Source organism: Schistocerca cancellata, chromosome 1 (assembly GCF_023864275.1).
Source record: "Schistocerca cancellata isolate TAMUIC-IGC-003103 chromosome 1, iqSchCanc2.1, whole genome shotgun sequence".
Classification (NCBI taxonomy): Eukaryota; Metazoa; Arthropoda; class Insecta; order Orthoptera; family Acrididae; genus Schistocerca; species Schistocerca cancellata.
This window is the reverse complement of record NC_064626.1, coordinates 779,079,350-779,104,924: the sequence shown is the minus strand read 5'-3', so window position 1 is coordinate 779,104,924 and position 25,575 is coordinate 779,079,350. Positions and strand designations below refer to the sequence as shown.

The following is a 25,575-nucleotide window of genomic DNA, read 5'->3' as shown; positions in this document are numbered from 1 at the left end:
ACGCTGCAAGATTTTGAAATATTTTCCAATTAGTTCCTTTATGCAATTTTCTAGTGCATCTTTACTTCAATGATACTTACTCTTTACTTTCACTTGCCTCTTTTTTTTCCATCACCTCAGTTAACTACCTTCATTTCTTTCTTTTACAAATGTCTGCCAAGTCATCTGGCGTAGCCTATCTAACCGATAACCAGTGTGGTGGGTTAATACGGATGCCAGGGAATTTTGTTTATGTTTAGATTGAATGCTTGTAAAATTGTAGTGCTTTAGGTGTGCATACTTTGCACTCTGAACTGTAAAACCAAGTGGTTGTGTTCAGAGCAGGTAAGTTTGGAGCCAGACTGACCCCACCATACTCCTTGTGGGATTTCTCTAGCGAACTGTTTCCTGTTCCTATAGATTGAAACGATGTTATATTCTCGTAAAGAAATGAAAATAAGATTAACCAGAACCTTTTGACCATCTACCTAATAGCCAGTATGTCTATCTTCGGCACGGATAACAGTGACGATGCGTATTTGCACGGAATCAACGAAGCCTTGATAGGTCGCTGGAGGGAGTTGGCACCACATCTATGCACACAAGTCCCCTAATTCTTGTAAATTTTGGGGAGTGAGCTCTGATGCCATGTTCAAGTTCAATCACATGCCAGTCTGTGTGATGGGCAAAATCCAGTGTGTCTGCATGTTCACCCTGTGTGAATGAGTTCTTAAATGCAAAATGTAAGACTTCTGTCTTCATTTTGCCCATTTCTACAGAAAGTAACCAGCTACAACGCTGAGTTGGGCCTTTATCCGGATTATATAGCAGCCATGACAGTAATTCAGAGTTAGGTGAAGAAGAACATGAAAACGAGGTAGAAAATGAAGAGGTGTTGAAAGAGGTCATATTTTGATCTAGCACTTACCAGGCATTGGTCCGGCATAGGTCTCCTAAATTCTTGTTCTGAATGCAGCATCTGGTCATTCCATGTAATGGGTAATATTTTTGGAGAAATTCTTAGGGCAGTGAATGATTTTTTCTTCTTTTTGTGAATCCATCAGATATAGGATATGGGATATAAGACTGCAGCTGGCTTCAAATTCTTGTGAAAAACATTGTACCAAACAGCTGTTTTACTTTATATAAATCCTTTACTATATGCAACTAGTTTTGGCATCCCATTAATCTTAAGGCTATACATAAACCACCAGATAAATATATCACATAGTCGGTCTGCATTATGCAGGTGCCACCAGGTTTTTTACTAGATTCCACGGACTTCTTCAGACTGACGTGGACACCTCAGTCATAAGACAACTAGTTATATTTCTGCAATTATATGCATGGTATCCATTCTTTCAGACAGCCGAAAGAACAGTCACCATGCATACAATTGTATCTATACATAGCCTAGCTTGGCATTGGGGAACTTTCTTCAGTTCTGATGCACTCATACACTCAGAGCCATTTGCAGGAATATCTCATGGATACGGCGGGTGTCAAATCCCGATCCAGTAAAAATTTTCTTGTCACCATTGACATAGGTCAACACAGCAAGAAAGCATTTAATAAAATTATCATAATACTTTTATGTCAGAGGCATCCACATGGAACTGAAGGAGACATTCACAGAATCTAATAAAAAACTGCTGGGACCTGCACAATGCAGACCAACTATGTAGATATGTTTATCTGGTGGTTTGCATACAGCCTTAAGATGGCTGCCATTGGGTCACCAAAACTACATGCATGTAATAATGGATTGATCGTAGAAAAACAGCTGTTTGATACAAGGTTTTTCACAAGAACAAATGAAAAAGTTCTGAAAAACCAGACTATTTCTCCAACAGAAAATACCTGATTGGTGATGTGTCATGCAATTTAAGGCATCTTGAGATTATTATCCGATTCAGCTTTCTTGAAGTAAAAATGTATTTACAATGATGCCTACACAAGTTTATCTTGTTGTCCATCTTTTCTATAACCTTTGCAAGCGTTATAATAAAATTTGTATGAAAAGTTTACTGTCCTTGTTTACTTATCCTGTAACTGCAGCTAATTAATGCGTAACATAGTGCTATTGTGATGGGTTTACTCATATGTTAATTCAACCAACTGGTTTGGTTCTTAAGGTTTCAAGAAAATATAACATTTCCATATATTATGCACTAAATTATGGCGAGGAGTATGTGATTTTCAACATGCTTCACAAGTTTGATTTTAATTGCTTTAACCAAAGGAAACTAGTTTGAATTTCTTGCACAGCCCACTTTTGTATATTATCCCTTCAATGTCACAAAGTTGCCAGCAGCCATGGCAGACGGCTCTGCTGTGGCTGGTGTTGGCCTCATAGCACTTACCACATTAAGTAATTACCAGACATTAACTGAATTATTGGGCAAAAACTTTCCATTAAAGGAAAATTCCTCAGACAGACATTAGAATTTTGGCTGCACTTTTTAAACAAGACTTCTAGATGCATATGCTTCCTGCTCAAGGTCCCGAAAAGCTGTTAACACATCGACTGCAGTATTGTCACTAAAAGCCACACACCTGATGCCATATGCCTGGTGACAAAACATCCATCACCAAGCATGTCATAACCGACATGTTAAATATAGAAAATTAGACCAAGAAAGTCAGCAAAATAGATTTTCGGGAATTGTTTTAATATAAAAAATAACGAACTGAATAAACAATTTTCAGCTTTCCCAAGCTAATTTTGCTTTTTGACTTCATTCAGTTGTCAACTGGAAAACATTTGTACTGTAGGATTCTGGTGAATACTCATACTTTACCTGTGAAAAATAGCAAAACCTTTTGAAATTAATGTTACAGTTTAGTAGATATTTCAGTTACATTTTGTTAACTATATGCAATAGGATAAATGAGTCAAAAGAAACACACAAACAGTGACATTTTCTTTATTTAGTACACTCGGATTTCCACATCACCCTGAGGTACTGAGTATGATGCGTTACTCATTTTTTTTTACATGGCGAGTTTCCCCAGTAGGCCTATATACCATGACACCCTAACATGCACACACAACTGTAGGACAGATAAATTTAATTCTTAGAGTATGTGTGATCAAAGCCAACATGTACACTCAACACTTCACTGTCAGGTTGCACCAAAGCACTAGCAACATTTGACTTTTCAGCCAGGGTTGGTTTACCAAAGACACTTTTTGTACTGAAGTTCTGCTTGTTAGATGTTCGTTGAACATTGCTGGCACAGTGTTGACCTTCTTTCTTGGAGCGAGAGTTAACAAGTGACAGCGATTTCTTCCCACAGTTTCAGAATTTGCTCACTATCTCCCGGTATGTCTAAATTGTTCCTTTTGCTAAGAGAAATCTGTTACACATGAAACTGGATTCCAATCTGGGTTCCATGCGTTGAGCGATACGAAAAAAAGAACAGTTTCTTCACAATTTATGGACAGTAAAAATAAGGTTTGTTAATTACCCATTATGGATCACAATGATTGTGACTTAAATGTCTTCTAAGACTAGGCCGTTAATACAAATAATCCTTTCATGCGAACTGAAAGAAACTTTGCAGTACAACATTGCACCACATTACTGAATGCACAAAGACCGAAATTCTACAGGTTTACCAGAAACGATCCTACTACTGAATAGTAAAAACTTATTATTATGCGGTGTTTCTTACCGTCCATTGACTGGAATACAATCTTTTCATCCGCAGTTCGAAACACGTGCTTTTTCCTCCACATGTGCTCTCAAACTAGCCAATGTATTGAAGGAATAGCTGCAGTCGTCTTGTGGGCTCTCCATCGTGCATTTTCCTGATGTGTGCGTATAAAGTTTTTCGAAGCTGGAATCTGCCATTATAAACATAGGCCTAGAACACACAACAGTGAAGTACTATAACGAGTTAGCCACACAATGTATCGACAGAGGAATGGCCTCGTTTAAAGAACAGCGCGTTTCAGAAAGTAGCAACGATCTGGATTGGCTGGTGTGGGAGACGACGTCATGGCACGACGTGGCCAATCAGCAAAGCCAATTCTTTGGCGTCCCCTAGACGCAAGTCTCTTAGTTGCGACTTGTCACGGAAATCGCAGTACGTGCGTCTCGCGGGCCCCGAGGAATCGCTTCATGACGTCATCAGTAAGGCTGAAAGCGTGACAGCGCTGCCTGGTGACTAGACCTGTAAACAACTCTGTTGACTCAAGTGACGTCACACGTTGGCTACAGTGTTTATACAGACGTGCCTTCAGCTGTTGTTTTGGAATGTCAAATCAATCCAGATTGTTTGAATGAAGCTTCCGTTAACAGAATAAAATGCAGAAAGAAGGTTTAAATGCGAATAATCTGGATTATAGTGACATGATAAATCCGCAGCGTAGTCAAGGTTACATATTAGAGTCGTACGTGATTGATTGAAGCCAACTGATTAAAAATTACTGGCGCGAAAGGCAGAGTGATTTATAGCATAACACGTATTACGCATTGCGGAAAATGTGTCTAAATGCTTTTAACGCATTAACTGCATCTTACTAATGTAGGCTAACTACCACTGAGACGTTTGCAGCACGAATTTGTCTTTGAACCCATACCAGCAGTAGCAAATGCGGAAAAACGAATCAAATATGGTAAAGGATGCGTAGTGGAACGCCCATTGCATTTTTCCTGTTTGTGTACGATATCAGTACCTAACATGCGTCAAAACACGTCGGATGCTTGTTCATTTTTTAATATATGTTTTTTGGGGATGACCTAGTAGTTTTATTTTTTTTTATTATGAGAAATGCGTTAAATGTGGGAAAGTGCATTTAAATATGCCGCAAACAAATATTAGGCAAAGACACACGTCTGTCTGTTACCACAACCTTTATTTCTCATTCGCTGTGTTCCACAACTGTCAACGAAATTATCGCTTTTCAACCTAATGTAGACCTCAGACTATGCTGCAAATAAAGTTATTACTCCAGTCAAGGTTTCTAGGGAAAATGGGGCGAAATCCAGTATAGTGTGCTTGCCCAGATATGTGCTTTTGCCCAGTGTGTGTTACCGATATGCTTAAATTTTGATCGTTGTTTTTCTGTAAACAAACAGCTATATGCCAATCACATCTTCCTGTATGTAGTTTCTCAAAAATCCAGTTTATGTTATCTTAAGATAAAAAGAGCTCAATGAGGGAATATTAATACACTCCTGGAAATTGAAATAAGAACACCGTGAATTCATTGTCCCAGGAAGGGGAAACTTTATTGACACATTCCTGGGGTCAGATACATCACATGATCACACTGACAGAACCACAGGCACATAGACACAGGCAACAGAGCATGCACAATGTCGGCACTAGTACAGTGTATATCCACCTTTCGCAGCAATGCAGGCTGCTATTCTCCCATGGAGACGATCGTAGAGATGCTGGATGTAGTCCTGTGGAACGGCTTGCCATGCCATTTCCACCTGGCGCCTCAGTTGGACCAGCGTTCGTGCTGGACGTGCAGACCGCGTGAGACGACGCTTCATCCAGTCCCAAACATGCTCAATGGGGGACAGATCCGGAGATCTTGCTGGCCGGGGTAGTTGACTTACACCTTCTAGAGCACGTTGGGTGGCACGGGATACATGCGGACGTGCATTGTCCTGTTGGAACAGCAAGTTCACTTGCCGGTCTAGGAATGGTAGAACGATGGGTTCGATGACGGTTTGGATGTACCGTGCACTATTCAGTGCCCCTCGACGATCACCAGTGGTGTACGGCCAGTGTAGGAGATCGCTCCCCACACCATGATGCCGGGTGTTGGCCCTGTGTGCCTCGGTCGTATGCAGTCCTGATTGTGGCGCTCACCTGCACGGCGCCAAACACGCATATGACCATCATTGGCACCAAGGCAGAAGCGACTCTCATCGCTGAAGACGACACGTCTCCATTCGTGCCTCCATTCACGCCTGTCGCGACACCACTGGAGGCGGGCTGCACGATGTTGGGGCGTGAGCGGAAGACGGCCTAACGGTGTGCGGGACCGTAGCCCAGCTTCATGGAGACGGTTGCGAATGGTCCTCGCCGATACCCCAGGAGCAACAGTGTCCCTAATTTGCTGGGAAGTGGCGGTGCGGTCCCCTACGGCACTGCGTAGGATCCTACGGTCTTGGCGTGCATCCGTGCGTCGCTGCGGTCCGGTCCCAGGTCGACGGGCACGTACAGCTTCCGCCGACCACTGGCGACAACATCGATGTACTGTGGAGACCTCACGCCCCACGTGTTGAGCAATTCGGTGGTACGTCCACCCGGCCTCCCGCATGCCCACTATACGCCCTCGCTCAAAGTCCGTCAACTGCACATACAGTTCACGTCCACGCTGTCGCGGCATGCTACCAGTGTTAAAGACTGCGATGGAGCTCCGTATGCCACGGCAAACTGGCTGACACTGACGGCAGCGGTGCACAAATGCTGCGCAGCTAGCGCCATTCGATGGCCAACACCGCGGTTCCTGGTGTGTCCGCTGTGCCGTGCGTGTGATCATTGCTTGTACAGCCCTCTTGCAGTGTCCGGAGCAAGTATGGTGGGTCTGACACACCGGTGTCAATGTGTTCTTTTTTCCATTTCCAGGAGTGTAGATCGAAGCAATACTGACATCTCCAAATTGTAAGACTGCTATAGATGCACTGATTGTCAAGAGTGTGTCAGTGGGACAAAACATTTGAACTAAATCACGAAGCTTTAGGTTAGTTTAACTATTACTTCTTAATGTAGTAGGCAGTAACAATTTTCTTCCGTATTTTTATGTATATACATATTACACAAGCAACAAAATGGTACCGTTCCACTCGCAAATAGAGAGAGGGAAGAAAGGCTGTCCGAGCCCTGATTTCTCATGCCTTCTAAATTTTCTCAATAGTGTTATACAAAATAATACTCGCACATAGTTTGAAACTACTGGTAACCTATCTAGCATCCAGCCTCTGAGTTGCTTCAATGTGTTGCTTAAATCTGACCTGGATCTCAAACTTTGGAGAAGTACTCATGAATGTGTCACATAAGTGTTCTATACGGGTGGTCTAAGTGATCTTCCCCTCATTTCCAGTCACAAAACGTATTCATCTTCCCAGAGGAAGGAAGTAATGACTCTGAAAGCTAGAAATGGTTTTTTTATTCAAGTGCTGTTTTTCTCTCATACTTCGTACAAAGCATTTCAGAATTTTACAATGAGTACTGGCAGCCCTACATATAATGGTAACATTAAAACTCTGTTAATTTGAACCTCAGTGTTAACTAGCATGTGCATCCTTGAGTCGAAACATTACGTTTAATTATAATTATAGAAGGAGAGGCTAAGAAAATAATGTTTTCACTTTGTATTTTTTTAATATCTTAGGATTTTCAGTTTTCTGCCTAATGTCTAGCAGCAACCTGTTACAGACTTTCGATCAAAATGTGAAATTCCATTCTGAATCGTAGGCAAGGATGTATAGTCTACATGGACATTGTTTTTCCTTCCAGTATTTTGCAAGTTCATTTCACTGAACAGAGTAAAATTACCCCTATTATGAACAACAAATACTATTAGGGAGTAAATATGTTGACATGTAAGTGAAAGACTTCGAAGGCCCTGAAGAGACTTCTTTAAGAAGCTGCACTATCGATTTTACACAATAATTTTACTCACATGGATCAAAAGTTCTGTTAACTTGCCATATCAGATTTGAATAATATCACAAGCTTTTCATAACAGCCTCCATCACCGTCACCAGTAATGGTACTGGTATGTAATGGTATGGTGTACTGTAGCAGCACATTACAAGTGTTTCAGTTGAATTGATTCTGCATTATTTCTCTTCCCCATGTCCTTGACATTAATGCTACCAAGTTATGTTCTTGTACGGTAATTATTTTCCAGGTTATAACATGTTAAATATAGAAAGTTTAACTGTAACCAAGCAGTAGTTTTCTTTCATGACAATATCAGTTCCAGTGCACAACTGAATTTAAAAATCTGTCTTGTGGGGTGAAAATCCGTTACTGCTGCTATCTTGTGCTGACAATGAGATGACTTTCATAGAAATACTGAGTTATTTCATTTGTAATACAGTTTCATAGTTTTTTTAGTTGCTCATAATCTTTACACTTGCATGCAATGGGTGTAGCATCAGTACACAGAACTATCCTTGAATTTGAGGAGCAGTATTTTGTCATTTACACAAATCAACAAAAGAAAGTATCCCAGTACAAAGTCCTGGGGATCCTGTATTACCTATCAGTAATGTTAGATCTGTGTGTGCCACTCACCATCCTTATGAGTGAAAACTGATTTGTGTTAGATAAGGTTTTATTAAACTGTGAACATTATCAGCATAATTACCAGCCGTTTTCCCGTAGTATTTACTATCTCTCTCTACAAGCAACTGATAGCGATTAGCTAAAACAAATCAGTAATTTCAGATGTAGGTCTGTCTATATCTAAAATTATGTTTCCTTTCCCATCTATAGTTTATCGCAGAAAGTTGAGTAACACCTTCAACACGTAGGAATTACATCTTTGAGCACCAATTATTGCCACTTTTTGCAACATCACCATAAGGTTTGATATCCCTACTAAAAGATGAGCAGAAATTCTTTGTTAATGGGTGCATAATAAGATTCTTTTTTGGTATACCAATGATCAGTAATAACTGAAACATCTGGTTTATTAAAACATGCTACTACGTCCAAATCATTGTGCTTATTTCCTAGGCTCGTAAAGTTTTGGAGGATGATCTTGGTTTGCAGGTTGCATTGTATCCACATATCATCATCATCATCATCATCATCATTTAAGACTGATTATGCCTTTCAGCGTTCAGTCTGGAGCATAGCCCCCTTATACAGTTCCTCCATGATCCCCTATTCAGTGCTAACATTGGTGTCTCTTCTGATGTTAAACCTATTACTTCAAAATCATTCTTAACCGAATCCAGGTACCTTCTCCTCGGTCTGCCCCGACTCCTCCTACCCTCTACTGCTGAATCCATGAGTCTCTTGGGTAACCTTGCTTCTCCCATGCATGTAACATGACCCCACCATCTAAGCCTGTTCGCCCTGACTGCTACATCTATAGAGTTCATTCCCAGTTTTTCTTTGATTTCCTCATTGTGGACACCCTCCTGCCATTGTTCCTATCTACTAGTACCTGCAATCATCCTAGCTACTTTCATATCCGTAACCTCAACCTTGTTGATAAGGTAACCTGAATCCACCCAGCTTTCGCTCCCATACAACAAAGTTGGTCGAAAGATTGAACGGTGCACAGATAACTTAGTCTTGGTACTGACTTCCTTCTTGCAGAAGAGAGTAGATCGTAGCTGAGCGCTCACTGCATTAGCTTTGCTACACCTCGCTTCCAGTTCTTTCACTATGTTGCCATCCTGTGAGAATATGCATCCTAAGTACTTGAAACCGTCCACCTGTTCTAACTTTGTTCCTCCTATTTGGCACTCAATCCGTTTATATTTCTTTCCCACTGACATTACTTTCGTTTTGGAGATGCTAATCTTCATACCATAGTCCTTACATTTCTGATCTAGCTCTGAAATATTACTTTTCAAACTTTCAATCGAATCTGCCATCACAACTAAGTCATCCGCATATGCAAGACTGCTTATTTTGTGTTCACATATCTTAATCTCACCCAGCCAGTCTATTGTTTTCAACATATGATCCATAAATAATATGAACAACAGTGGAGACAGGTTGCAGCCTTGTCTTACCCCTGAAACTACTCTGAACCATAAACTCAATTTACCGTCAACTCTAACTGCTGCCTGACTATCCATGTAAAGACCTTTAATTGCTTGCAAAAGTTTGCCTCCTATTCCATAATCTTGTAGAACAGACAATAACTTCCTCCTAGGAACCCGGTCATATGCCTTTTCTAGATCTATAAAGCATAGATACAATTCCCTGTTCCACTCATAACACTTCTCCATTATTTGCCGTAAGCTAAAGATCTGGTCCTGACAACCTCTAAGAGGCCTAAACCCACACTGATTTTCATCCAGTTGGTCCTCAACTAATACTCGCACTTTCCTTTCAACAATACCTGCGAAGATTTTACCCACAACGCTGATTAAAGAGATACCTCTGTAGTTGTTACAATCTTTTCTGTTTCCATGTTTAAAGATTGGTGTGATTACTGCTTTTGTCCAGTCTGATGGAACCTGTCCCGACTCCCACGCCATTTCAATTATCCTGTGTAGCCATTTAAGACCTGACATTTCACTGTATTTGATGAGTTCAGACTTAATTTCATCCACCCCAGCCGCTTTATTGCACTGCAATCTATTGACCATTTTTTCCACTTCCTCAAATGTGATCCTATTTCCATCATCATTCCTATCCCATTCTACCTCGAAATCTGAAACATTACTGATCGCATTTTCACCTACATTGAGCAACTCTTCAAAATATTCCCTCCATCTGCCCAAGGCATCCACAGGATTCACCAGCAGTTTTCCTGACCTGTCCAAAATACTTGTCATTTCCTTCTTACCTCCCTTTCGAAGACTGCTAATTACACTCCAGAATGGTTTTCCAGCAGCTTGACCCATAGTCTCCAACCTGTTTCCAAAGTCTTCCCACGATTTCTTCTTGGATGCTGCAATTATCTGTTTGGCTTTGTTTCTTTCTTCAACATAACTTTCTCTGTCTACCTGGGTTCTGGTATGTAGCCATTTTTGATACGCCTTCTTTTTCCTTTTACAGGCTGCCTTGACTGTATCATTCCACCAAGCTGTTTGCTTCATCCTACTTTTACACACTACTGTTCCAAGACATTCTTTAGCCACTTCTAGTACTGTGTCCCTGTACCTTGTCCATTCCTTTTCCAATGACTGTAATTGACTACATTCAACTAACTGGTACCTTTCTGAGATCGCTGTTATGTACTTGTGCCTGATTTCCTTATCCTGAAGTTTCTCCACTCTTATCCTCCTACATATGGACCTGACCTCCTGCACTTTCGGCCTCACAATCCCAATTTCACTAGAGATTAAATAATGATCAGTGTCATCAAAGAATCCCCTGAATACAAGTGTGTCCCTCACAGCCTTCCTGAATGCCTGATCTGTTATTATATAGTCAATGACAGATCTGGTTCCCCTGCCTTCCCAAGTATACCGGTGAATGTTCTTATGTTTAAAAAAGGAGTTTGTGATTACTAAGCCCATACTGGCACAGAAATCCAAGAGTTGTTTCCCGTTCCTGTTGGCCTCCATATCCTCTCCAAATTTACCCATAACCTTTTCATACCTTTCTGTTCGATTTCCAATCCTGGCGTTAAAATCACCCATGAGCAGAACACTGTCCTTGTCCTTTACTCTAACAACTACATCACTGAGTGCCTCATAAAAACTATCCATCTTATCTTGATCTGTCCCTTCACAATGCGAATATACTGACACAATCCTAATTTTCTTGCTAGACACTGTCAAATCTATCCACATCAGTCGTTCGTTTACATACCTTATTGCAACTACGCTGGGTTCCATTTCTTTCCTGATGTAAAGCCCTACACCCCATTGTGCTATTCCTACTGTGACTTCTGACAGGTAGACCTTGTATTCTCCCACTTCCTCTTCTTTCTCACCCCTTACCCGAATGTCACTAACAGCTAAAATGCCCAACCCCATCTTACTTGCAGCCTCTACCAGCTCTACCTTCTTCCCATAGTAGCCCCCATTGATATTAATAGCTCTCCATCTCCTTACCATTCGCTTGCTGAGTCGTATCTTAGGAGTCCCTGGTTTGTCAATTAGAGGTGGGACTCCGCCACCTCCAAAGGTCCGAGGCATTTTGCTCTGATTATTGCCAGCATCATATTTAGAGTACCAGGGAAGCAGGTTGCTAGCCTTACTTGCCCCGAGTCCCATTGGGTTTTACCCCTAACGGCTGAGGGACTAACCGGTGGATTTGGTAGTCTTTGCCGTATGAGCACAAAAGGTGACCACGACTCAGAATATGTCCGAGATGCCCAGCCTTATTCCAAAGTAACTGGTATCCCGACTGTCGGGACCACTTACTTGGCCACTCATACGTTGCCCGTGGTTCAACAACTAGGACATGACTACAGGAACCCACACATATTTATTTATTTATTTTTGTAAGCATAAATATCCCCATTAAGCAAATCAGATGTGCTTGTCAAACTGGGAAGAGGAAACAAAAAGGCCACACATGTACAAAACAATAATAAAAGCAAAGATTCCAAAAGAGTTCCTGACAGCAAAATGTAAAACTTAATTGTTTTTGGATATATTACTTCTTATATCCTTCATTCAAAAACTTAAGAAGGCTGTTAGTTTAGTGTCTTCAAGGCATAATGCTGTTTCATTGAGCATCGCAAGAATCAAGTCTGAGATAGTAGTGTACTATGATACTACCTTTGAAGAAATTGATGCACTGGATGTGAAGTGCACAGTTTAGTCCACCCAGCAGGTGTGATGGCCCTGCACTGTTCTATACCATCATGAATATACCTATACATTAGCGATATATTCATCACTGACAGAAAATTGAATAATCACATTTTTGCTTCAAGTTTCTGAAATGGCAGTTGATGAGATCATATCTGAAGAGACAGCTATCAACCCACGCTTTCAGCATGAGGTAGGACTAGCAATTACCAGAATTCTGAAATGTGGATCTTGTAAACCTAGAGTTGCTCTAGGAAAACTAGTAAGATGTGACACGTGTTCCAGATCAAAGATGAGAAAATAAAAGGTTGCTGTATTAGTTATAGCACACAAATATGCAGTGAATAAGAAGTGTGAAATGACTGTGTTCGCTGGCCAGGGTGGCCGAGCGGTTCTAGGTGCTACAGTCTGGAATCGCGCAACCACTACGGTCGTAGGTTCGAATCCCGCCTTGGGCATGGATGTGTGTGATGTCCTTAGGTTAGTTAGGTTTACGTAGTTCTAAGTTCTAGGGGACTGATGACCTCAGAAGTTAAATCCCATAGTACTCAGAGCCATTTCAACCAACCATTTTTTGGCTGTGTTCAAAGCTATGTAGACTGGTTTAATTCCTGGTTTAAGTAATTCACATTATTTCATTGCTGTTTCCTGCTGTCATCTATTAATACCTCAATGTCAACAACTACTTTGTTACTTTAAAACCTTCAACATGTTCACTGTGGCTGACACAAAGGTCAATAAGAGCTACTAACACCGTGCTTTTAAGTGTCATCCGCAGTGAATGTGCAAAACAAGAACATTTTTGCAATTTAATTGAAAGTCCTAATTCAGCTTCCTTTTTCAGGCATGTTTATTTTTAAATATTAAACTGATGAGAGTTTCATTACTAGACCACTAATTTTGAAATCTGGATGACATCATCCCAGCACTGTAACAAAATGTGCACCATACACAACAGGTTCAATGCAATTTCTCCTCTCCACAAATTTGCACCTCAGATGTGTTGTATGTCATATAATACTACAGTTAATTTTCCATATATCTGAGCAAAACCAGTTCTTGCGTGTCCACGTTTATCTCATCTAGGCATTGCACCTTTCCCTTAACTTTAGTGTGCTTTACAATAAAATTTGTATGAAAAGTTTTCTGTGTAAATTACCTATTCTACACCTACAGCTAATGCTTGTATAACCCAGTGTGCCATTCAGGTGGGTTTACTTGTGTGTCAATATAATTGTCAGGTTAGGTATGAAAGGGTTTCTTGAAATATATTCCCACATAAATTTTTTAGTATCTATTCTCTGTTGCAAAATATGTTACGCGCTGTCAGTGCCATTTCAATGCAAAAATTTTAAATCATGCTAGGGAATATACCAACAACACAGTTCCAGCACACCTCAGAAATTTGATTTTAGTTGCTTCAACCAATGAGAATTACGGACCAAGTCTTGCACTGCCCTGTTTTGTGTATTAACCTGTTGGCTGGCATGAATGTGCCGGTGGTCACAGCAGACTGCTCTGCTGGGGCCAGCAGTGATATGGTAACAACCAAGTATCAGCAATTTTACACTTTTATCTTACTGAGGAAAAATATTTACATATATTTGATATTCCTTGCCATTTCCAGACTATTTTTGGGTCTGCAGTATTTTTATTTAAATGTCTTACAAAACCAAACGATTAAATGACTACAAAGTTATTCATGAATTCATTTTTAGATACATATTTAACTGGGTAAAGGATAATTCCTGAAACAGTAATTAGCATTCTAGCTGTTCTTTTTTAGCCACGACTGTACAGATGCATATACTTCACATTCAAAGTTCCTAAATGCCTGCTTAACACATTGACTACCATGCTGCTCACAGCATAGCAGGGCACTTAATGCTGTATGCCTAACCTGGTGGTGAAACATCCATTACTAGTCATGTCAGGGTCAAGAAATGCAGAAGATAATCTCTCAGGGAGTACTATAATCTAAAAACGTAAAATTATAACTAAAAAGGCCATTTCCAATTATGTCTACCAAGCAAATTATGCTTTCAGCCAGTGATTTCTTTTGCCATAAATGACTAGTGAATGCACATGCCAGAGGATGGTAAATATTCATACTTTGCCTCTGAGAAGCAGCAAAGCCATTAGAAACAGCTATGCACATAGTCCAATTTATGTTGAAATTATCACCTGGGTACTTGAATTAAATTTGGTCTACTATAAGCAACATGATAAAGGAATCAAAAGAAACACACACACACTGAATTAATTTATTTATTAACAACGCTCGGATTTCCACATCACCATAGAGGTACCAAGCTTGATGCGTTACTCGTTTTTTTACATGGCGAGTTTCCCCAGTAGGCCTATAAACCATGAAACAGACAAAAAGCTACTTCTCGCTGTCTTCTCTTCTTTGGATTTTCACTTCAGAAACTGAAACATCCATTACAAAAACAGATTACATCACTCACAAATCTGGATTCAGTCATTGCTATTCATACCTATTTTACTGTAAAAAAATACTGACTATGATGAATGATGTAATTTTGAACATTCAAAAGTTTTCAAATGTGCAGGTTACTGACGTTAGAATACAGTTACTACACAATTTTTGATCAGGAAAAAGTTACGATGATTGCAACTTAAATACCGAAGCCATTTGTTATGAGAATACGCCATTACCACAAATAATCCACATAGATGCATTGAAAGAAACTTTACTGGGTAACATAATGCATCAGAATACTATAGGCACAAAGAACGAAATTTCTGTAGATTTACCATACACTTTACTTTTCTTGAGCATTATAAGATTACTAACGTAAGTTACTTACCGTCCATTATCTGGAATATAAACTATGCTTTCTCCTCTGCAAACATCTGCTTTTGCAGCAAGTATTATCAATTTTTTCCCATGATTGAAAAGCTTTAACGCACACAAATCACAAAACCCGCCATTACTTACACACACACTAGTGGTGGGCAGGAAATCGCGTATCTGTTAGAAATCACAGTGACTGAGAAGTCACAGATATCACAGTAGCAACTTTACAGAATCTAACTGCGATTTCAGTCACAGTTAGCAGTCGCAAGTGGTATTTCATATTCAAAGACGTGAGCCATCTATTGCTCGAATTTAGCACTGCTTTCTGCGATGTCAGTGACAAGTCGCAACTAAGAGTCGCAAGTAGCAACTAGAAAGCGCGGTTAACAGTGCCATCTGTTGGCCAAACTTCGTGCTACGTCCATCTCTGCGATACGGTATCGAGTCTAACTGCGATTTCCGTGACAAGTCGCAACTAAGAGTCGCAAGTAGCAACTAGAAAGCGCGGTTAACAGTGCCATCTTTTGGCCAAAGTTCGTACTACGTCCATCTCCGCTATGCGGTATCAAGTCTAACTGCGATTTCCGTGACAAGTCGCAACTAAGAGTCGCAAGTAGCAACTAAAAAGCGCAGTTAGCACTGCCATCTGTTGAGCAAAGTTCATACTACGCTATTCGCTACCGAGTCAAACTGCGATTTCTGTGACAAATCGCAAGTAAGAGTCGCAAGTAGCAACTGAAAAGCGCAGTTAACATACTTTTCCTAGTGTCATCTGTTGACCGACGTACGTACTTTGTTATGAGAGCCTTGTGCCTCACGAGATCGACGTGCTGTGTGTGCATATGAAGGGCTTATTTCAATAGTAGTACAAGTCCATTTTTGTTCATTTTGAGATACAGAGTCTTAAAGTTAAATGAGCACTGACAAATCTGCATTTGAGATACCAGAAATATTCAAGCATATGGCTTCTTGCTAGAGATGAACCTTTATTTATGTTTGTTTGGATCACTAATTTCAGAAGCATTATAGACAGAAAAGTGGAGGTAATGGACTTTTACCACTATTGAAATAAGCCCTTCATAATATATGACGACATGCACATTCAGCATCAGTTATGGTTGGTCAAATACTGCTGTGACTCTGAATGTATTATATTAATAAGAAACAACATTGCCTTTTTCTCCTGAAAATATCAAGTAACGTAACAAATGTGTTTGATTCTGCTTCCAATATGACAGTTTTGGTTAATACTCCACATGCCTGCAGGACTTTGCAGTGTTAACACAGCAGAACTCAGACATCTGTATAAGTGTAGAGAAATGAAAACAGTCATATGAATGCCTCACTTTTGTTCCGACACAGTTCAAGACTCGGGAGAAAAGTTTTACACCTGGTGTTCTACATGGCAACTTCACACACAAGAACTTTTTGCCGACACTACTACCACCTACATAAGTAAGCTTTTCCTGTGTTACTTTCAAGTAATGCACTTAAGCTATTCCTGATTTAACTGGAAGATCTGTACTTCCCACTTTCATATCAACAGCCTCAAAATGCATATTGCAGACTTCGGGATAAGTTACAGATCACTGTCACACCAAGATTGTGGAGAAAGGGGGGGGGGGGGCGGCATGTCACTCTCCACCAAGTGTTTACCAATAAGTAAGTGGCGGAAAATTATGGGTATAGGGCGGCTTAAACATGTGGAAAATGAGATTTTTATTATTCACTCACTGTATTTGACATTTATTATTCCTTTAAAATCGCACAACAACTTCAATAAAACACAGTTTAATCATTCACACACTTATTTCACAATTATTTCACTTTTAAACTGCAAATCCTCTAACAGCTGTCTTGAATCTTCACGAGTCTCTCTCAAAAACAGCCTTGATGTGGAAAGATACGTACAGCAACCAGTAATCAGAGTCAGAACTGTGTCTGCAAAAACACAAGGATTATTAAACAATTTTTGCTGTCATTAATTACTAGCAATATAATTGACAGAGTAGATTGCTAATATTTGCTATAATGAATATCACATTTGCAAGAACGATCACACTGAAGTAATTAAGTCTATTGAAACGCTTAGAAACTAACCTCTCGTCTGACGTAAACGGTCTAAAGACGCAGTGGCAATTTCTTCAGATCTGTTGACAATGATATTTTGAGTTATCACTTTACTGAGTGACTGAAATGTAGTTCAGGTACCTGTGAACATAACAATATGTTAGAATTCATTTTCTAAATACGAACTATTACGGTACTGTACGGCTACTTACATATTAATTACACTATTAATATTTTCACAGTTGTTTCTTTAATACAAAATTAAAGCCAACGGAAGAAAAAACGTAAAACATACTTGCCAAAGACAGGTTTGTTGAGATGCAATTTTCTGTGTTGACAGATGTAACTTTTTCATACGGTGGTAAGTCGCAGAAATCGCAGGAATCACAGAAATCGCAGAAGTAGCAGAAGTCACAGAAATCGCAGAAGTAGCAGAAATCGCGGAAGTAGCAGAAATCGCAGAAATAGCAGTGGCGGAGGGATACACGACCTATGTTCCTTAACTGCGACTCGTAACTGCGACAAATCACATTTAAGAATAACAGATACTCAAAAGTAGCATTCACAGAAATCACTGATATCGGAAAATCGCAGTTTAGCCCATCACTAACACACACACACACACACACACACACACACACACACACACACACACACACACACTAGAGGTGTCAAAAAATAACGTAACTGATAGAAATAACCGGTTACTGCGAAGTAACGGTTACTGCGATAACCGTTCCTCTGATTCTGGCAGTTATTTCAATAACTGTTGAGTGTCAACAGTGCCTCGCGCCATCTGTTGACCGAAGATCGTACTGCGCATTTGGAAGGCGTTCTATAGACCATGGGAATAACTGTGAGACTGCGCGCCATCTGTTGATAAGAACTGTGTACTATTTCGTGGGCCTTCGTTACTTTTAGCATTAACAATTAAATAAAGTTAATGTCCGAGCCGTGGCTGATAGGAGCTGCAGTACAGGCATTAACAAGTACGGTCGTTCCCTTAAGCCACCGCCTTACGTGTTAATTTAGCTTGGACGGGTAGTAGAAGGGAAGTTACTTAGGAATTCGAGCGACTATGGAAATAACTGTCAGAGACCGGTATTCTCCTCTGGCAGTTATCGTTATTGGCTCGTAGTTCTAGTTCTCTGGTAGTTATCGGGCTACCACCACAGATAACCTGGAAGCTGGTAACGGAATAACTGTGTGTCTAGACGTTCCTGACTCGGTGACTCCAGTTAAAGGTCGTAGTTCCAGGTGATACTTCCAGAGAGGATAGTAACTGGAGCGAACAAATATTTTCGTACTGCTACGGAAATAGCCGCTGGCCATCGCGAATGACAAATGACATGTCAGAAAGTATAACATAATACAGTGGAATATAATAATTATTATCCTCATCATTTGTCAGGAGATTGTCAAAATATGTGAATATATCACAGTAACTGCTAATATTTACAGACTTGGTACACTGACAGAATAAAACACAGTTATGTACTTTTAATAAATTTATCATACACAGAATACCCGATCTTGACTGTTGCAACCAAGTGCTGTCAAAGCTGAAATATAGCAGAATTTTTACCTAAGCTGGTCTATCAGTCTCTGTTACGATATTCATCTACAGAGTAGAAGGAGGGGTCAATGGAAGCGTCTGATTCCACCCGTCTGCTTCGACGTAAAGGTGTTGTGGTGTGTGAATGTCATTACGGCACGGTGTTTATGAGTTGGTTTGTGTGTGTGTGTGGGGGGGGGGGGAGGGGGGGCCTGTCGATCTAGGTTGCACTGCCGGAATTTGCTGGTGGTAATTAATTTTTTTTTCTAGCTGTGATGTTTTGTGTATTTATGATGTATTGAATGTGATTTAATTTATGTAGGGATGATTGATTTGTGGACTTTTGGGATTGTGGTTTTATTTTTCGCAGTTGTATGTGTTGGTTTTTTGGCGTCAGTAGCTGTGGTGGACCTATATAGGTCACCGGAAATGACCGATTCCCATTTTCATAGTTGTGTGTGTTGATGTTTTAGTATCGTCATCTGAGGTTGACCTATATAGGTCAAGGGAAATGTCTGATTCCAATTTTCGTACTTTTAGTCGTGGGTATTGGTGTTTTGGTATGGTCACCTATAGTTGACCTATATTGTTCAAGGGAAGTGTCCGATTCCTGCAGATTTTTGTTGGTGTAGCAGAATGCTGTAATTTTTTTTTCTTTTTGTTCTTCATTTTGTTTTTTGGGATCATGGTGTGTTTTTTTACTAGCTTGTCCTCACCCTAAAACCCCCAACTTCCTGCAGTTGTCCCATTGGCTTGATTGTATTTTTGGTGGGAAATGTTATTGTATTATTTATATGTATCTTCGTGTTTGTTGTCATGTGTATGTAGTGACGTCATAGACACACTTAAAATAGCCATTTCCGGCATATTGATGACGGGTGGAATCAGACACTTCTGTATCAAATAGTCTTTCAAACACACTGTAAACCGTGCCTTATCTGAAACCAAGTTTTTAATGGTTGCTCACTTGCTGGCAGTTTATTGAAAATGCATGTTCCTGAATATTGGACCCCTTTTGGACCAAGGTAAGTAATTTTAGGTCTTTATGTAGATTGCTGTTCCCATTTCTAGTACTGATATTATGTATTAAGCTATTGGGTGGAAATACTTGTAACAAATCTCATAAAGGAATAAATATACTAGGAAGCAGTGGTTAGAATACAAAGTTCCTTGAACAGGTTCCTACATGATGTTCTTGAATTGATACCACAAACGATTTTTATTACACACTTTTACATGCGAAAAACTTTTGCTATGTTTGATAAGTTCCCACAGAATATGCTCCCTTATGAAATAACAGAATGAAAAAATGTGGTATGCCCTTCCCAACTGAATTTATTATCGAGTTGTAGTCCCAGAAATGTAACACTGTCAATCTTTCCGATCTGCATGTCTTCATATGTTATAAACATGCTGTCGCTGGAGAAATCGAGCAGTTTGCAAATCTGACATAAAACTTGGATTAGCATACTCACACTTTCCCCAGTAGGACTAGCTTTTACAGCACAGGAGTAAACGAATCTGTCACATTACGTATATTTTTTGTTGTATTATAAGGCTGTACACTTTATTCTATTATGTGAGCAGCACAAGAAATTAAGCTTCGAATTTAACCTACAGTACTCAGTTTACATATTACTTCATACTTAAAAACGCACGTTGTTAACATTTTACTTAAACAGAGCTTTGGCGAAGTTCCGCGTACTTTCTGTCGCAGCTGCGAAGATAATATTTCTAATAGCGATCGATAACCTACAAACATATAATATGAAACACTAATAATCGTTCTAACATCAACTAAAATGTACCCGGAGTTAATAAGCTAAGGTTATGACACGATTCATACGACATTCCTGCTATTTCACACTACTCGCAGTTATACTGATAACTAAACTGCTGGATTCTTTTTTTTTTTTTTTTTTCCTTTATTGAATTTCAATTCCCCCCGAAGGGGGCGGGCTGGCAGCAGCTTAGGACGCCGCTCTGCAGCCTACAGATTTTCTGACAAAGAGCAGGAGAATAAATAATAATAAAAAACAGGCGATAAAATCGGGGACTTAGTGAGTAACAAGGTGAAAAGAAAATGGGGAAATTAAAACAAACAACAGAGGGATGATGAAGCGAATAAAAATACATACGGAGCAGACAGGGGAAACAATAGACAATTAAAAAAAAAACACGGCGACAGTCTGGATTCTGTTCGCAAAGTATATAAAATGCACACCCAGCGACAGCATGGTTTCTGTTCGCAACACAACACTGAATAGTCACTAGAACACAGCACGAAAAAGTCGGCAAAGGTGACACCACAGTCGAGAGCAGGTGGGGGGCTGATGGATTCCAACTTTGTCGTTATTTAACTGTCGGAGTTATCGGTATTCGCTAGCGAAAAATAACTTGGCAGTTATTAATAACGGTTAACGATAACGGTTATCAAAGAATAACTGGAACTGTGATAACGGTTACTCCAGAATAACCGTTTGGCCCACCTCTAACACACACACACACAATGCATTAACATGCCATGTTCAAAGAATATCCGCGTTTCGAAAACTACCAGCGATATTGGCTAGCGTGAGAGACGACGTCATGTCATGATGTGACGTCATGATTCCTCGGGGCCCGCGAGACGCTTCTATCGCACTTGGACTCAATAGTGTATCGAAGAGATGGACGTAGTACGAACTTTGGCCAACAGATGGCACTGTTAACCGCGCTTTCTAGTTGCTACTTGCGACTCTTAGATGCGACTTGTCACGGAAATCACAGTTACACACGATACCGTATCGCAGAGATGGAGGTAGTACGAACTTTGGCCAACAGATGGCACTGTTAACTGCGCGTTTTAGTTGCTACTTGCGACTCTTAGTTGCGACTTGTCACGGAAATCGCAGTTGGACTCCATAGCGTACCGCAGAGATGAACGTAGTACGAACTTTGGCCAACAGATGCCACTGTTAACCGCGCTTTTTAGTTGCTACTTGCGACTCTTAAGCTGGGTTTACACTAGCAAGTCGCTTGCAGAAGTTATTGCTGGAAGTTATTGCTAGCCGCTTGCAGCTGTGTTTACATAGCAGCGCAAGAATTAAGCAAGATTCTTCTGCAAGTTCTTTGGCAAGAAACTTGCGTCAACAACTTGCTGATACTGTTTACATATGCTTTCAGTACCACTACGAGTGTCAGCCAAAGTGTAAAATGACAAGTGGGCGGTTGAGATATGCTGCAGCTCTTGTAATTGTAATGCAAAACGTGAAAAAGAAAAAGAGAAGTATTTGGGTTAGAGAGTAGATAATAAGAAGATCGCAAAATGGTGCCTGTAATAACCTTTTGCAAGAACTTAGTATCGAGAGCATGGATACTTTTGAAAACTTTTGCAGAATGTCCTCAAATGATCCTCAGTATTTGTTGATGTTAATAGTGCCCGTCATATCAAAACGAGACACAAACTTCGGTACTGCTGTTTTAGCAAAGGAACGTTTGCTCATCACTCTATATGATTTATAGCTACCGGTGAGCTACGAATAAAATAGGCATTTCATTTATTTATGTGAAACATACAACCAAAAATGTTTGAATTTTGAAATCTTTTCTTTGTAGGAGACTCATACAAGTCCCTAATGTACTTGTTTCATATTACCGTCTGCACGATTTCTCTGATCGTACCCGATGTATGTAGAGCCTTTTTTAACGTCTTGAAAAGGGAAAATTATTTGAAGGTATGTGAAAACACAACAATGAAATAAAATTTTTATTGAAATAAACTGCATTTTACAGAATTATATGCTTATAAAAATGTTTTTTTTCTAATGCTCATAAAATGGGAAGTGAAAAGCTAAGTAAATAGAACATGTAATAATTACACATCGTCTTAGACTCCTAAAACAACAAGAGAGTGGATGCAGGTGGCAAAGGGGTTGTGTCTTCAAGTTATGCTACTTCCTATGTACTTCTTTTATAGATGTGTCGAATATCGACGAGATTTCATTTAAACCTCTCATCTTCTTCACTCTATCCTTAAAGTCTCGGTTATGCACGTTCCGTATTTTGGGGTAACTCTCCACTGCTTCAATAAAATGTTCTGTATCCTGCTTCATCCATTCCCGTCTCTCCTCCATTTCTGAAATTTGTTTGCGTATAATACGTAAGATGATTGCATAAAATTAAGTCACCACATTAAGTAAAATTTTAAATATGAATGTTATGCAGACAACATACTTACTATAACTTGCGCTTCCTACTTGCAGGAAATAGAAATAAATCCTAAAAGCTGCAAGTTACTTGCAGCTACTTCGTGCGTGGTGTTCACACTGGAAGCGGAAAACGTGCAACAAGTCACTTCCGCAATAAATTGCTACAGTCGCAAGTCGACTTGGCGATATGTTTACACTCGCAAATCGCGCGGCAAGTTCCTCCACGCAAGTAAATTGCTGCAATAACTTGCTAGTGTAAACCGAGCATTAGTTTCGACTTGTCACTGACATCGCAGAAAGCAGTGCTAAATTCGACCAATAGATGGCTCACGTCTTTGAATATGAAATACTACTTGCGACTGCTAACTGTGACTGAAATCGCAGTTAGATTCTGTAAAGCCCGGTCCACACGCAACGATCTGTCTGCGCAGACATCGGCGCAGATGTCTGTACATGCAAAAGATCGCTGCAAATGTGGTGTGTTCACACGACACAAACCCCAATCTACTACTCGCCCGCCATCTGCCGGTGTAGAAAAGAAATATCAGTGGCAAGGGACTACGCTCCCCGTAAACGTCAAAAATTTAATTCAGTTATTTTGAAATATAGAAATGGAGGAAGTTCTGTTGTGGTCTGTGTTCGCAACTTGTGTTGCAAAAAACATTCAGACCAAACGCAGGAAACAGAGAAAGCTGGCAAAATGGTGTGGACAGTGGCTGCTAAAGCGAAAGCAGTTTTCTCACGTAAATTTACTGCGAGAGTTGCAGGGCGAACCTAACGACTGGCGAAATTATTTGCGGATGGATGTCGAAACTTATAATTATCTCTTAATGCTTGTAACCCTTCATATTATGAGAAAAAATACTTGTATGAGAAGGGCAATTTCCCCTCATGAACGGCTGGCGGTAACATTGACACTCCAATTTCATCTTCAATTGTACTCCTGCTTGGTCTTGGCGTTTCTTGATCACTAAGAAAGCTAAGCAGATCAAAATACCATAACATTGGCTGGTATACTTGATCTACTCCTACACCAGATCTTCTAGATTTCTGAACTTTGGATAACTCTTTTCGGTAAACAGTTCGCAAGGATTTTTTTTTTTTATTACTGCTTCTCTGTTTGCCGAGGCGTCAACTGCACGCAATTTTTTCAATTAGAGCATTGTGTGCTGCTGTCTTTTTGTCTCGGTCGCCGGTCACTATATTCTTTACTTTTAATCTTCCACAAACATGGGTGGTTTCTACATATTTCAGTGAATTCACTTACAAACTCTCGGGAAAACTGACGAGTATCAGCCATTTTAATGCCCTGTGCGCACAAATACAAACACTAGACTGAGCAAACAGCTGTTTCGCGCCAGATTTGCGGCGATCTTCTGTCCACACGCTCCAACTTGTCTGCGCAGATGTGGTTTGAACCCACAGATTTGAGAGGTTTCGCTCAAACCTCCAACTTCCAGGTTTGCACACACCTCAGGTTGGTGCAAATCTTCTGTCCACACGCAACGATCTGTCTGCGCAGAAGTGATGTGGGCAGACATTTGCGCAGACAGATCGTTGAGTGTGGACGGGCCTTAAAGTTGCTACTGTGATATCTGTGACTTCTCAGTCACTGTGATTTCTAACAGATACGCTATTTCCTTCCCACCACTAATGTTTACACAATGCGAACCCTACGGCACAGTACGTGTGGCGCCGTAAATCATTGCATGTGTAAACGCGCCAACGCGGCTTTATGCCTATTTCAGTGTGCTTTATGATATGGTGTTAATTTAGAACTCCGATAGTTTTCCACTGCCTAAAAACTGAATTAATACAATAAAGGAAACTAGTTTCAGCTGGCTATGGGGCAGTCTAAGCACAGCTGATGCGGTATTGAGTATCTTTGTAGACATTTCTCAGGCAAGTGGAATGTGGACTGTAGAGGGGAAAGTTCGCTGTGTAATGTGTACAAAGGTCGGACAGTGGGTAATTGGCTGAATAGTTTCTACCGTCGAATCGACAAATTAACCGACAGCACGATGTCCGCGCTAAGAAAAGTACGCAGTTACTATCTTATCAGTATTTATACGTCTTTAATGCCTAGTAATCATCTGTTTGTTTACAGTTTTGTCAGCAAGTTTATGCTAGCATAAGGTTTCCAAAACATTATCCTGAGAATGCTGCAGAATAGAACCCTTAATGTGAATTTTTACGTGACGTCTCACCATATCTGCCCCATCTTTATTTAGATTGCCGGAATTCCTTTACGACCTGGCCTGAGGACATTGTCTAGTGCTGCTGCAAAACCAGCTGCAGCAGAAGGACACCATCCAAATGGATATGCGTTTGGTGAGCACCTTTAACGCTTTTTACGCACTGGAAAGAGTTTTTAATGGGTTATGCAAATGTGGAACAGTGCTTGGGTTACGAAACCGCATGAATTCCTGCTACTGATGTTTCCTTTACTAGGCGTAATATATAATTTGCTTTTTAGCAACCTCACAAATGTTTAAGGATATACATCACGAGGGGGCGAAACTGTCT

At 40.2% G+C, this 25,575-nt stretch overlaps 2 protein-coding genes across 2 annotated transcripts in view; one reads left to right on the top strand and one right to left on the bottom strand.

Annotated features, from left to right (window-relative positions):
* Window positions 1-2,717: 2,717 nt before the first annotated feature.
* Window positions 2,718-11,792, bottom strand: LOC126102253 (craniofacial development protein 2-like). Its single transcript, XM_049912323.1, has 2 exons — window positions 10,950-11,792; window positions 2,718-2,780 (listed from the first exon to the last, which is right to left on the bottom strand). The coding sequence occupies exons 1-2, from the start codon at window positions 11,790-11,792 to the stop codon at window positions 2,718-2,720; spliced, it is 906 nt and encodes a 301-aa protein (XP_049768280.1).
* A 12,927-nt stretch (window positions 11,793-24,719) lies between these two features.
* Window positions 24,720-25,575, top strand: part of LOC126187414 (probable medium-chain specific acyl-CoA dehydrogenase, mitochondrial) — an 88,254-nt gene continuing 87,398 nt past the window's right edge. Inside the window, exons 1-2 of the mRNA XM_049928486.1 lie at window positions 24,720-25,088; window positions 25,281-25,380. Of these exons, the coding sequence (XP_049784443.1) occupies window positions 25,071-25,088; window positions 25,281-25,380 (118 nt within the window). The 5' untranslated portion in view covers window positions 24,720-25,070. The remainder of the gene's footprint in view (window positions 25,089-25,280; window positions 25,381-25,575) is intronic.

What these genes read in the sequence shown, in the direction of transcription:
- LOC126102253 (XM_049912323.1), bottom strand. Translation starts at nt 11,792, where the DNA reads ATGCCTCGGACCTTTGGAGGTGGCGGAGTCCCACCTCTAATTGACAAA. An exon ending in TGAGGCCGAAAGTGCAGGAG is followed by an intron (nt 2,781 to 10,949) that starts GTCAGGTCCATA and finishes TATTTTTCACAG; the next exon opens with GTAAAGTATGAGTATTCACC.